The sequence below is a fragment of the Chlorocebus sabaeus genome, chromosome 20 (assembly GCF_047675955.1).
Source record: "Chlorocebus sabaeus isolate Y175 chromosome 20, mChlSab1.0.hap1, whole genome shotgun sequence".
Taxonomy (NCBI): Eukaryota; Metazoa; Chordata; class Mammalia; order Primates; family Cercopithecidae; genus Chlorocebus; species Chlorocebus sabaeus.
Window position 1 is genome coordinate 43059932 of NC_132923.1, and position 13855 is coordinate 43073786.

Below are 13855 nucleotides of genomic sequence, written 5' to 3' on the forward strand. Positions count from 1 at the left end.
CCAAATATGATTTCTCAAAGTCTTTCAAACAAGTCTTCAGAGCTTTTGGAAGTGATTATAGGCATGCCTGTAGTTATAATACAGACTCATCCACAGGGACTTTTCAAAATGTCATCAATTACCTACCATCCACACATAGAATTAGGTAAAATAGATGCAAAGACGTTCATGTCATTGGAGGAAAAAAGAATCCCAAAAAAAGACATAACACACTTGGACATTTCTGCTGCATTAGTTACATTAGTTAAGTTTGTCATAATGTTTTAAGGCAACATAGATATAATCTTGTCCCTAAACTAATATGTCTTGTTCTACAGGAGGCCAAAATGTAATCTGAAGACAGACAGAAAGAAAAATAGAACGGAAGGAGGAGAAAGGAGAGAGAAGAGAGGAGAAAGGAAGGGAGGGAAGGGTCTAAGAAGGAAGAATGAAACAACCTAACTTTAGATTATTGTTGTTAGGCTTCTTATGGCACTGACAGACTGATTTCTCATCTATGAGTTAACAAACCTATGTTTTTCAAATCTTCCAACAAATGCTCAAATCTTATAAATAAGTCTAAATTACAGGCTATTAATATTAAAAGCATACCCTTAAAATCAAACATAAACAAGAAAAATTACCTAACACAGTAAAGTAACACTAATGTATTTATTAGTAGTATAACAGTTGTTGCTAAACAACAGTTTAGTAAACATTACTCAGTGATATCTAGTATTTTTGTAGGCTTTACAATTTACAATCTACCTTCTAATATATTATCTCAATTTGATCTACAACAATCTTGATATTTAAAATGCCTATCTTTAATTTTTTTAACTATTGGAAACTGTGTTTTATACATCTGAAAATAAGCAGGGCAATTAAAATTGAGCTTGACATTTTATTGTCGACAAAATAATACTTTATAAAATTGACAGGTGAAGTCAGCATTGGTGACAAATTATTACAAGAGTAATTCCAGTGACAAATTACTGAAAGTCTTAAAAATGTAAATACATTACAAGACAATGGTGAACATATGATTTCACATAAACAAAAAAATAGCTAAAATATGATTGTACCCAGCACCCTCTTTATAATACCATTCTTTTATGGTTGAGCATTTCAAATGTTATAAAGAGGAGTTGTTTTTAACTTGAGGGCAGCTATTCTTAATTCTGTGGTGTTTTTAAACTATGTATTTATAGGAGAGAGCCTTATAATGAGGGTGGAGAGTATTAAAAGCCACACTACACACACAATAGGCCATCATGCATTTTAACCCATTATTAAACTTACCCCTCTTTTGAGGCTTCTGAAAGAAGGAATTCTGGGCTTCCCTGTTTTTATTTCATTCATACAATAATGCACGGGCTCAATGGAGAATGTGAGAAACTGGGACCCATTAGGAGTACTGGATGTGAATAAACTAGTAGGGGTTAAGGGTGGGGACTGTGGCTAATATGGAAATAAAGAAAGGAATCAATAAGCCAAATGTGCATAGTTTTTTCCTAAATGAAAATTCTATTTTTGGCAACATACTTTTCACAAAATAAATCTCAAATAAAGTTTTCTGTAAAAATATTATGAGAAAGTAAACATAGTTTTGCCCAAAACTATCATTTTAAAAAATCAAATTTACTTTTTAAAATGTACCATTTCACTTGATTACTTTTTACATCGGACAAATTAAAAATACAGAGTACACACATTATATTGTCAAAGAAAGCAATATGGCCTAGATTTTAAAATTCTCTTCTAATTTCTAGAATATTAGCACTACCATGGTACTTGTCAAGAAATAAAGCTGGTAGCTACACCTAAAGTTATCTAAACAGGTAATGTCACACATAAAATATTAAAACTATAACTGATTATTATCAAAAATAGGCAAAAAACTTTTCATTACATTAATGGCTTTCCTCTCAGGCTGTTTCTATTTCATCCTTATTTCACCTTTTTAATTCCAGTATTCCTTCTATATCTAAGCTCTTCTAGCTACCTTGATATGACTAAAACAGGTTTTACCTCTCAACTTCTTGACTGGACAATATTATTAAAAGCATAAATAAAGCATGAGTTAATTATAATTGTGCTTTTAAAGATATAGGTATATTATAATGAGTTAAATTTTAATTTTATCTACACTCATATGCCATGATCAAAAAATGAATTAAAATAATCAAGTAGACTTTAATAAATATAGTGCATCAGATTAAAAGTATTTCTCTATTCTCCTCACTAATAAGACACTAGTACAACCACTTAATTGATAAGAAAGACAAAGCACCCATCTATTTCATTTGCTCACATGCTGACCTAGATCTACCTAAAATAAAGAGCACATCAGAAGGCGGGTTCTAACAAGAAGTCAAGAGTGAGATTCTCTTACCAAACTAGAAATTGTTTTAAACTTCAATTAACCAAGAAGACTGAACTCTTCCCATTAAAAACTCATATGGATGATAAAAATAATTTTAGTAGTATGATCTGTCAAACCTAATTTGACGTGTATTACGGCTGTGGTCAATCATTCATTCGAGAATTGCAATTTTAGTGGTATTTTAGTTAGATCATGTTTCCTTAAAAATTCTGATGGAAACTACATAGAAATGAAACTTCAAAAGCATATAATTTAACTAGATATTAACAACTTTGTTAATACTCTTACCCATTATTAAGTGGTAATCAAATGTTAAATCCATAAATAACTGTTACTATTAAGGTATTTCTAATATAAGTGAAAGGTTAACTGAATCATTCAAATTGAAAATATTTATTCTCCATTAACGGTAAATCATTTTCCATTCAATACCCACATTGTTTTAGTTGGTACACTTAAACTGATTAGCATATAAGAATTTTATGACTTTTACCTTTGGTTTCTTTCCAAAGAGCCACAATTTGCCCTTGGCCTTTCCTACTGTGGTTTTGGCATCCATCTTCCCACTCTCCTGTTTGGATGCACTGATAGTCCCATCAGAAATGGTTCTATATATATGTTGACTGTAATCTTCAAATGGAAAGTCTCCTGGAGGTTCAAAACCAGATTTGAAGGAGTCTACCACCATTTGAGAGTCCTATACAAAAGAAACTAAGTTTTAAAACTGTTTCACTTGCTCATAATTCTACATTAGCTTTCATACCTTTATTCAGTACAAGAAAACAACAAATATAAGTTTAAATAAATAATTCCACAGTAATCATTAAAGTAAATAATTTATTCCCATGAATGTGTAATAAACTCAAAATATTTTAATCCCAATATACTTGCAAATTACCACTTAATTAATTTATAATATTCATAAAATTTTTTTTTTTTTTTTTTTTGAGACGGAGTCTCGCTCTGACGCCCAGGCTGGAGTGCAGTGGCCAGATCTCAGCACACTGCAAGCTCCGCCTCCCGGGTTTACACCATTCTCCTGCCTCAGCCTCCCGAGTAGCTGGGACTACAGGCGCCTGCCACCTCGCCCGGCTAGTTTTTTGTATTTTCTACTAGAGACGGGGTTTCACCGTGTTCACCAGGATGGTCTCGATCTCCTGACCTCGTGATCCGCCCGTCTCGGCCTCCCAAAGTGCTGGGATTACAGGCTTGAGCCACCGCGCCCGGCCTCATAAAATGTTTTTACTTGGTAGCTTTAATGACCTGAAATTCATCTGAAGACTACTTAGCTGAAAAAGACCTAACTGACAAAAAGAATACGGAAAGAGGTTATTATCAAGTGGAAATTTTGAGAAGTTTCAAAGCAAAAAGGCTTTTTGCTTTAAAAGACAGATGCCAACAAAGAAGCTAATCTTTGAAGTGAGGAAAGAACATCTAACTGTAAAAGAGAGTAAAAGATGAGTAGGAAAAGCTTTCTAACTAATTCAACATGGGAAAAGAGAAATACATTAAATACATACTGTGGAATGTTAACAGAGCAACAGGGGAAAGATCTCATAAACACTACTGAGTACAAAAAACATTTGAAAGTAAAGTCTAATACCATGTACTTAAAATTTTTAAACACACATAAATATTGTTTTTAGATATACATACCTCTACCTGAATGCTTTACTGACATCTTAAACTCATTATTTTCAGAGTATCTCTACAAACTCCTTCCCATCCCTAACAACAACCTCTCCTCTTCTGTTGCCTATTTCTGTTAACAGTACATTTTGCCCTTTAGTCAAAAGTCATCCTTAAAAGTCATAGCTTACTTTTGTCAGTAATGCTACCCTCAGCAATCATTTGCTTAGGGTAATTAGAGAGAAAAGGGCTCTAACGATATTGTATAAACCTGTATCCAGCCATGTTGAAATAATATATGCACTTTGGAATTTCCAGTTAAAGAAGCCAAAAACCCTCTTTTCTAAATTTAAGAATTCTATTAGCTGTTACAGAAAGGATCCTCACTAATATAATATCTACTTCATAGGTTCATTAAGACTAAAATATGTGGCACATATCTGATACCCTCCAAACACCAGTTCTCTTCTCTTGTCACTGCTTTTCCTCAGTTTCTGCCAACCATGCTTTTTGATCACTCAATCAACATTTACTGAGATAAAAGATCACTAGTCCTTAATCAAGATACAATGTGATTACCTATATTTCCTCAAGGGGAGGCGGCCTATGCTGTTTCATCTGCACATAATGCCTCCTTCCTCCTCCTCATGGGTCATCACTCCATATGCTACCCACATTTCTTGATCCAGCTCAAGTGCTAAAGGCAACTCTGACCACATCCTTCTCTAAATTTTCACTAAACAAATAGTATAACACAATTTGTAACACACAGTTCCTAGGTTAGACTCTTTGATAAGAACTGAAAACTTAGTGGGAGAAAGGAGTTAGAAATCTTTTTTTTTTAAAGAAAGAATTAGAACTTTTGCATATAGAATGAACTAAGAACTCAAAGGAATCTATTGCAAGACATTATGCTACACAATATAACTTAGAATCACACATCAGATTACTTTATCCCTTTCTCAACTCATTTCACTAACTTAAACTGCACACCTAAACCAAACAGATGCATTCAAAGATAATTATGTAGCACTTACTCTTCTTTCATCAACAGATTTTGCTGCAAGAATCATTCCTTCCAAACATTTTGAAATGATAGGAATAACTTTGCGTTCTGAGTCAGCAAATCCTCTGTAACACTCACTGAGTTTAATAGTCCTTCGTTCGTCCATTTCTTGTAGTTGCTAATAATCAAGAATTTTTTAAAAAAGAGAAAACTGAATTTTTCAATCATTCTAAAGGAGATCAATTAGTGATCCCCCAGCAAAAAATAAAGATTTCTACCCTCATAGTTACGCTGTTGTTAATACCTTTTAACAAGTGTTACTGACTTATAAAACCTGAGGTGTGCTAAACAGCAAAATAAATTAAAAAAAAAAAATAGTAAGGCTCTTAATATTGTTTTCCTAGAACCAGATGACACTGGGATTCCAGCCTTCTAAAAGGATCCCTTACTGGCTATCAGCTTCCTGCCCCATACTACTGCCACCTTTTACTCTTCAATTAGAGTATTTCTTGTTTATGCTTCCAGGAAACATTTCATTTGATGACAAAATTCTGGTGCTTTTTTAAAAAACTTTTATTTTTTAATTTTTTTTTTGGCAATTGGCCCATAACATATACAAGTCTGAGACTTTTTTTTTTTTTTTTGAGGCAGAGTCTTGCTCTGTCACCAGACTGGATGGAGTGCGGTGGTGTGATCTTGGCTCACTGCAACCTCCACCTCCTGGGTTCAAGCAATTCTCCTGCCTCAGCCTCTCAAGTAGCTGGGACTATAGGCACGTGCCACCATGCCCAGCTAATTTTTGTATTTTTTAGTAGAGACGGGGTTTCACCATGTTGGCCAGGATGGTCTCCATCTCTTGACCTCGTGATCCGCCTGCTGGGATTACAGGCGTGAGCCACTGCCCCCAGCCAAGTCTGAGACTTCTAACCTCAAGTTTATTCAGGATACTTTGGTAAGACCTGGCTGGACCAACAGTCCATACTCATTGTTTATCAACAGGTACCCAGACCTACTGTAGTGTACGGCTCAGAGCTGGGAATACATGAGGAAAAACAGGAAGTCACAAGCTCAAAGTGGCACATAAAGAATCCTCACAACTGAAAATTCACTGGCACATGCCACTAGGAAATATGTTGGAACACATGAAGTCCAACAACTTAAAGGCTTTTTTTCTTTACATATCCTATTTGCTAGCACTGACCTTTCTGTTTGTTGAAAGCAGTTACACTGCTTGTGTCCCCAAACTCCCACAGCCTAGGACTTTGAGACCTGTATTTTCACAGAAGAATTGCTCCATAGAAAGGTCCAAATGTAAGTATCAGGCCCAAAACACAAAGGGTAGTTTATCTCCGAGTTATAGTTTCCCCAGAATATGGAGACTTAACTATTAAGTCTAGAAAAGCATCACAGTGAAGACTGGCAGGCTTGGTCCTCTGGATTCAGTGACCAGAATTCTGGTTCCCACTCCAGTTCACCAACTCTCACTGTGCTTCCTTTGTATTTCCAACTCGCCTTATAAAGAGGAAAAAGTATACCTGGGCTGACATTCTTCCCATGTAAGCTCTGCTCTTTGAGATACTACCTCATCAACACTGTTTTACTAAATCCCTTTTCTGTGATTTCTCTTCTTTCTAGAAAAGGCAATTAAATAATTTAATCCTCATGAAAATTCTGAGGTCTTTTTTACCTGAGGCTGTTTTGCAACTGTTATCATCAAGTGATGACAGACAGGATTTATAAGCAAGCTCGAAGTCTGAATTACATTTATCATCTAACAGAGTCAGCATGACAAGCAGGCAAAACCCACGCTAGCAAATACATTTTGTAAGATTTATTTCTGCCATCTGGACTGATGCCAATGACTCTGGTTTGGTATAAAAAAGCTACATCTCAATTCTAGGTGAACAGATTACAATACACAAAAGCAATTAATTCTTCTTTATCATGTCAAAACACTTAATGATACAGTATTTAAATGTTTCTTACAAATGTCATTGTTTAAGTAAACTGTTTATAACACTAATAGTAGATATGTAGGAAAATGTGTGACTTAGAAGTTAGAAAAAACTTGTTTTCAAATCTATAATCATAAAGGAATCTCTCACCCCTAACCTTGATGACTAGTGAATCTAGAAAGATTCTGATGTCTAAGATTTACAAGTTTTATATTTAAACACCAGCTCTTCCAACTCTAAAACTAGATTAACTTCATATCTAAGATTTACCTTGTAAATCTGAGGAATCACTACATAAAAATGTTTGTGTTGTTCTCCATTAAAATTTTGTAATTGTGCAGCATATTCATTTTTATTTTCATCAGCCATATGCGTGCGCAGATTCAACTGCTGTTTGGCCTAGGGGAAAATTGGTCGAAATTATTACCAAGAACAACAACAAAATCACAACAATTCACTTTTCTGAAAATTATACTAAAACTAGATTTTATCAATGGAGAAGCCAACACCTGACATCAAAAGAATAATGAAGTGGCATGACTCTTTTGAACTATTAATACCACTTAAAATATAAGGAGACACTTGCAGATCTTATTGTCAGAGAAGTCTCCTTATTACAATATTCTTCCCTCCCTCATTACAATAGTATTCTTTGATAGCAATAAGCCACTCTAATATAGACTCTCCTTACCAAATCCAGATAAAAAAATAAACAGTTTGAAAAATCTCGTAGTTTGAAACAGTGTGCTTTTAATCAGAAGAGAAAAACAGGTAGCTTTAGGAATATTTTCATATTGTTAAAAAAGTTAACAGTAAAACATTTCTTTATGATCCACCTATATCCAACTAAAATATGGAACTTAAATCACAGTGAAACTAAATAATAATATGATTTTTGAATAATGCAACATTCAACAGTGTTTCCACCTATGTGTAGAACCACAGATACTTTAAGGAATGCTTATTTAAGGAATATAGTTCTGTTCCTCTTGATCTCTTGCACAAAGTCAAATTACAACAGTTATTCTCTAACTAATTAGTTATTACCCCATCAACACATCTTAGCTTTCTAACCTATCTTGCAATAGGACAAAAACTCAATTCCAGTAGCAACTACATCTTTCCTCTAAGTTTGAATGCAGCTAAGATATTGTAATAAACTAACACATATTGCTTTCTCAGACCAATACGTACAATTTAAAGTTGGCAAATATTTGTATATTTTAGACTTAGATACAGTGTATCTCTTGAGTAAATTCTAATACTGTACTGATGCAAATGTCGTGACTACTTTCCTTACGCAAATAATAATATTTTGACATTAAAGTTGGAGTATTTCTTACCTTTTCAACATCTGCCTTGGTTGCATTAGTATCATTATCCAATCTTTCATAACTCTGTTGTGCCTTTTCTGCCTCTCTACATTCTCTTTCAAACTTCTTTTTACTCTGTTAAAAAAGATTAAAATATCACACTGAGAAAATAAAATTAGGCTAACTTCATTTAAGAAATAACTTTAGATAGCATTAGGAGAAACAACTAACACAGAGGATGGGTTGATGGGTGCAGCAAACCACCATGGAACATGTATACCTATGTAACAAACCTGCATGTTCTGCACATGTATCCCAGAACTTAAAGTATAATAATTTTAAAAAGAGAGAAAAAAGAAATAACTTTAAAATGTGCCAATGTGTATTGTGTGGAAATGAACTGCGTGCTAAGTAAAATCTGTCCTTTCTAAATTAGAAAATAACTTTCACTATTACAACCAATCCACATTCCTTAAATATCAGGCATTACAGACTATGAAGAAAAAAAACATAGGCATGACTGAGTTAATATTTACTGTGCATCTCATTCAAAAAATGTGTGTTTTATACTTTTTATTGTAAAAAATATAAGTCCTCATCTTCAGGAGGACTTTTTTGGTTTGGTGTTTTTGGTTCAGTTGGTTTGTTTTGGCATTTGTTTTTATATTTTTTTGGTGAGACCCAATGTAGCTTGGGATATGGAGTGTCCCTCCAAAGTGGTTTTATACTGTTTTTTTCCAGGTGTCTCACGAAGACCATCAGCCCAGACCCCAAATCTTTTTAAATTTTATTTCAAATTATTTTGACTTTGTAAAAGCTATTCACAACTGAGCCATATAACATGTATGTCATATTATATTTCCTTTCCTACATAATTTTTTGGAATTCTGGAGTTAATACATGTCTTCATTTTTTCAATTTGCTTAGTTTCCAATGTACTTATCTTTAATTCAACACCGGTTTTTTCCAGTTCTTTAAATCTGTCTGCAGTTAATTCTAACACATTAGGAATTCTATTGATTTTATTTTCTTGATAAATCTCTCACAAAGGCTTCTAAACTTGCTGAAATTTGAACTCATTAACTAGGCCTAATGCATACTTGTTACCTTAGCATTTCCCTCCCCCATCAACCTGTGATTCATTTCACCTCTATCTTTGTTTGGATCTCCTATTTCCTAGTTTTATGCTTTTTCCTTTCTTGATTCACTTTCTCATTTTGCTATAACACATTCAGCAGCAGCCTCCTAAAAGGTCTGCAGGAGATAACTGAATCTCCATGGCTAAAAATGCCTTTACCATCATTTTTAATCAACAAAATTTGGCTGGATTTAGAACTCTAAGTTGGAAATCATTTTCCTTCAAAAACTTAAGAAGTATTGCTCCACTATTCTTCTGGCTTCCTGTGTGATTATCTTGTCTATTCCATTCTGATTCCTGATCCATTGTATAAACCATGTTTATTTGTTTGGGGTTTTTTTCTCCCTAGAGGGTGGTAGAATCTTCTCTCTCTCCAAAGTGTTCTGAAATTTCAAGAGATGTGGACCCACTGTGCCAAGCACCTGGAATATCCTTTCCATCTGGAAATTCATGTCTTTCAGTTCTGGGAAAACTTTCTTTATTTTTGTCCTCTTCTATGTTTTCTCTTTTCTAGTATGTTTATTATTTTGGAAATGAACCTACTGGATGAGTCTTCTAATTTTCCATATTTTCAATGTCTGTCATTTTGCTCTACTGGGGTATTTATTGAACTTTATCTTTCATTTTTTTCTAGTGGGCTTTTTTTTTCTACTATCATAAAGTTATTTTTTATTCTTTATATGTTTCTTTTAAAATAATACCTTATTCTTATTTCATGGATGTAAAATTTTCTTTATTCCCTTTGAGAATATTAGCTAACAGCTGCAGGTATTTTCCTTGTTTGTTTTTGCATTTTAATTTTCATTTCCTTTCACAGTCACATTGACTTCTTTCCTGCATATTAGTTCTGGTCTCTGATGTGCACATTAGATGTCTTCTTTAAATATCCGGGGATCCTTGGATATCTGCTCTTATTTAAAAAGCTGTTGAAAGCTCCACAGATGGGGCTTTATGGATCATGATATTTTCCTCCAGGGTGACATGGCCAGGTAGTTTGTTTTCTTGGAAAAACCTGGCATCAGTTTTTATAAACTTTTTCTCCCTAACTGATTAGATTACCCTGAAAGACTTTCAATTTCTTGCCTGGAAAATTCATACCTTGCAACCTGTGCTCTGAGAATTCCTCAGAAGAAGCAAGCAGGGGATCTCAATATTTTGTATTTATCTAACCTCCTTTATCAAACGAGTTATAACCTGGAAATCCAAGCCCTTAGCAAGTACCAGGTCCAGGAAACCATTATACCTCAAACACCCTGTCCCCATTTTTCCAAATGCCACTGCATAAGCTCAGACACCTATTGCTCCAGAGCAATAGGTGTTTACCCATGGTTCCCTAGTAGTTAGCAATTTCCCTTTCTTTCAAGTAACTAAGAGTTTAAAATACAATTTTAAAATACAATAGCTGTTATATGGAGCCATTTGTAGTCAAAAGATTTCTTAGTTCAGTTTGTAATATAGTTATAACCAGATAGGCCTATAACTTACATCAAATAAATGCGCTCCAGAATTTTTTACAAATTTATTTAAATGTAGGCTTTATTCTATACAGGTATTTTGATTTGTTTAAGACACCAAATGAGATACTTGTAATTTACTCAAAGCCCCTAAAATATACAGATACTCATACATAAAGTCACTTTGCTATGAAAATTAAGTTACCACATTTCATTCTCTGAAACTGAGTTCAGAACTGTGTTTTCCAATCAAGCAACTACAGGCTACTAATTTTGGTGCAAACTGAGGCTACTTATGTACAAAAGTATTTTTATATTTGGTATCTTATTTGTGGAAAAACACATACCTAATAATTCCTTGCAAAAGCAAAAGAACTAGTAGTACAATAATATTAAAAATGTTCCTTCCCTGAAAGATAATATAACGTTACACAATATAGAAATATACTCCAGAAAAGATTTTTTTTCCCTTCATCCTTGGTGTGGCAGATGAAGAACAGCCACTTCTACTCCCCTACTCTTGCTTAGCAGAGCCTGCCCTCCAATACAGAGGCAGAAAACAGTTAATACTTGCTGTCCTAGACTCCCCACAGCCAGGGCAGAGGTAAGTAATCTAATTCTGTCAAAGGCACCCAGAGGAAATTTGCTGGGGACTTTCTGGGAAAGTTTTCCTTCCCTGATAAAAAGGGATAGTTGGAAGTGAAATGCTGCCTTTTTCCCACCTCTGGATGAAACTGAATGAGGATATGGTGTTTAGCTTTTTAAGCCTACTGTTGACCTTAAGGAGACATGGCTGAGGAAAAGAGCACCTGGTCAAGATGGCAGCATAGACAGATGAAAAGGAGATGGAGCCTGGTGACATCCTTGGGCTACTGACTAACTATGGAACTGCTCCATTTCTGAGCTCTGCTCTTATAAAATTGCATGCTCTGTTACTTGGAGCCTCCTAACTGATGGACCTGGCATCTCTGATGCTTCTGTCTTCTTAATCTCTGACCATTCCTTTAAGACCTCCTTTACAGGCTCTTCTGTACTGACCTTAAATGCCAGTACTACCTACTTTATTTATCCCAAGGTTAATAACTGTCTTTTAATTTTTTTCCTCAATTTTTAATACTCTGTCACTAATTCAACCTGTCCACCAGTTCTTTACATTGCCTCACAATTATTTCAAATGTGTTAGGAATTCTACAATTTCATTTTGACTAAACAGGAAGACATGGAACTAGGAAATATGATCCTACATTTGTTTCTACATATTAAACAGAAATTATATTGGTTAGTTTCCCTCACTAGACTGCAGGTGCTACAAAAACAAGAACCATGTCATACTTACTTTTGTACCTCCAGAGTACATGTCAAGGATACTTTTCAATAAACACAAGTGGAGCTGAACTCACCTTTTTTTATAGTATTGTTAATGCCTTAAAGAAATCTCTCCTACATTTTTGATGCTTCTTTCTTACGACCTCTAAAACTTTCGCTTAACAACTGTCAATTGTTCTAAAGGCAAGTTGGCACTTATTAAGAATAATCTGTGCCAACACCAATTTTTAAAGGAACCAACGACTCATGAGTGTAGGAGTATGTTATTTTGTGCAAATGAAAACACACACACACTCATTAGGTGGTAGATACTAAGGATGATAGTAAAGGCAATTTAAAACTTAACATAAATACTTTGTAAAGTCTTGCTGAAACCAATTAGAAAATCGAAATGAAAATGAAAACAGATTATTAATATACCTAAGAACTCTCAATCAGCACTGGTGATTAGAATATTACATCAATGATAGTTACATAGTAGAAATGTAATCAAAGTTTTGAATATGCATTTTTAAAAGGGAAAGAAAACAGGCTGAAAGCAATGGAAGTATATGCATGAGATTTTTAATCTCAAACTACTTTTTCTAACAAGCACAGGCTAAACTGATTAACATGGAAAAACTCTCTTCGGCATAATTTTCAAGGAATACGCAGTGCCAACCAGAAAAACATGCTAGTAAAGAGTAAACTGTTCAATAACTTGAGGGTTCAAAAAGAGTATCTTATACTACAGAATATCATTTAATAGAGCTTTTTTTTTTTTTTACTCTAATCCCATGACACAGATTATAGAGCATTTTATGTAAAGGCAACTGCAGTGTTCCATGTGAACATCTAGTTTTTCAAATTATTCAGGTACTAGAGCATTTAAGAAAAACTACATGAGGAAGTGCCTTGGGGAAATTTTTAAGTAAATAATTATTATGCCTTTATAATTTTGCCCTACAAAGTACTTTATTTCCTACATTGGGATGGTCTCTATTAGCAGGCCAATATCAGGAGCATTTATAAAATTATACAATGACTGAACTGGAAGAAACATTTCATATTATCTCGTTCACTCTCTTCATTTTTCACAGGCTAAAAATGAAGTCAACAGAAATCAAGTGCTAAGTTAAAGGTAGAAAAAGAACCTTGATTATTCTCAGTCGTCAGCCAAATGGTCTTCTAAGACATATCACCCTTTCCCTCTTACTTCTATCCTCTATTAATACTTTATAGTAACTACTTTAAATTTAAAAAAAAAAAAAAAAGAAATCTCCTTAAATGTTCACAATGATTGAAGATTATAGAGTTCTTAAGTATAGAGTTATAAAGGTCAAGAAAAATGACAAAATGATCTCACATCCTCTATTTACACTATATTGACTATTATGCAATAATACCAACGTCAAATTATTAATAATACACTGAGAAACATCAAAGTCAAATAGATATGAAGCGGATATGAAGCATAAAAGAATTTAGGGCTAATCTAGTCAAGATTTTATGTTAGCCATGAAAACATCATAACTCACATTATCCATCTGTTTCCAGCACATGTCAAGATATTGTTGAGCTTTTCGTCCTTCTTGCAGATGCTGAAGATTATAACCATGGCCAAAAAAACAAAATAAAACAAAACAAATAAAAATAATTACATTTAAACACTAAAGTCTAAAGTCCCCAA

At 33.9% G+C, this 13855-nt stretch overlaps 1 protein-coding gene across 3 annotated transcripts in view; it reads right to left on the minus strand.

The window, feature by feature from the left end:
• Positions 1-13855, minus strand: part of FNBP1L (formin binding protein 1 like) — a 108018-nt gene that overhangs the window by 16942 nt on the left and 77221 nt on the right. For 2 of the 3 annotated variants that reach the window (XM_007977923.3, XM_007977922.3), the window contains exons 5-9: positions 13704-13766; positions 8299-8403; positions 7226-7354; positions 5032-5178; positions 2859-3062 (exon numbers count right to left, since the gene is read on the minus strand). In XM_007977923.3, the coding sequence (XP_007976114.1) occupies positions 2859-3062; positions 5032-5178; positions 7226-7354; positions 8299-8403; positions 13704-13766 (648 nt within the window). Of the gene's footprint in view, positions 1-1281; positions 1441-2858; positions 3063-5031; positions 5179-7225; positions 7355-8298; positions 8404-13703; positions 13767-13855 lie in introns of all 3 variants that reach the window. The other variant, XM_007977919.3, reaches the window with a different exon arrangement.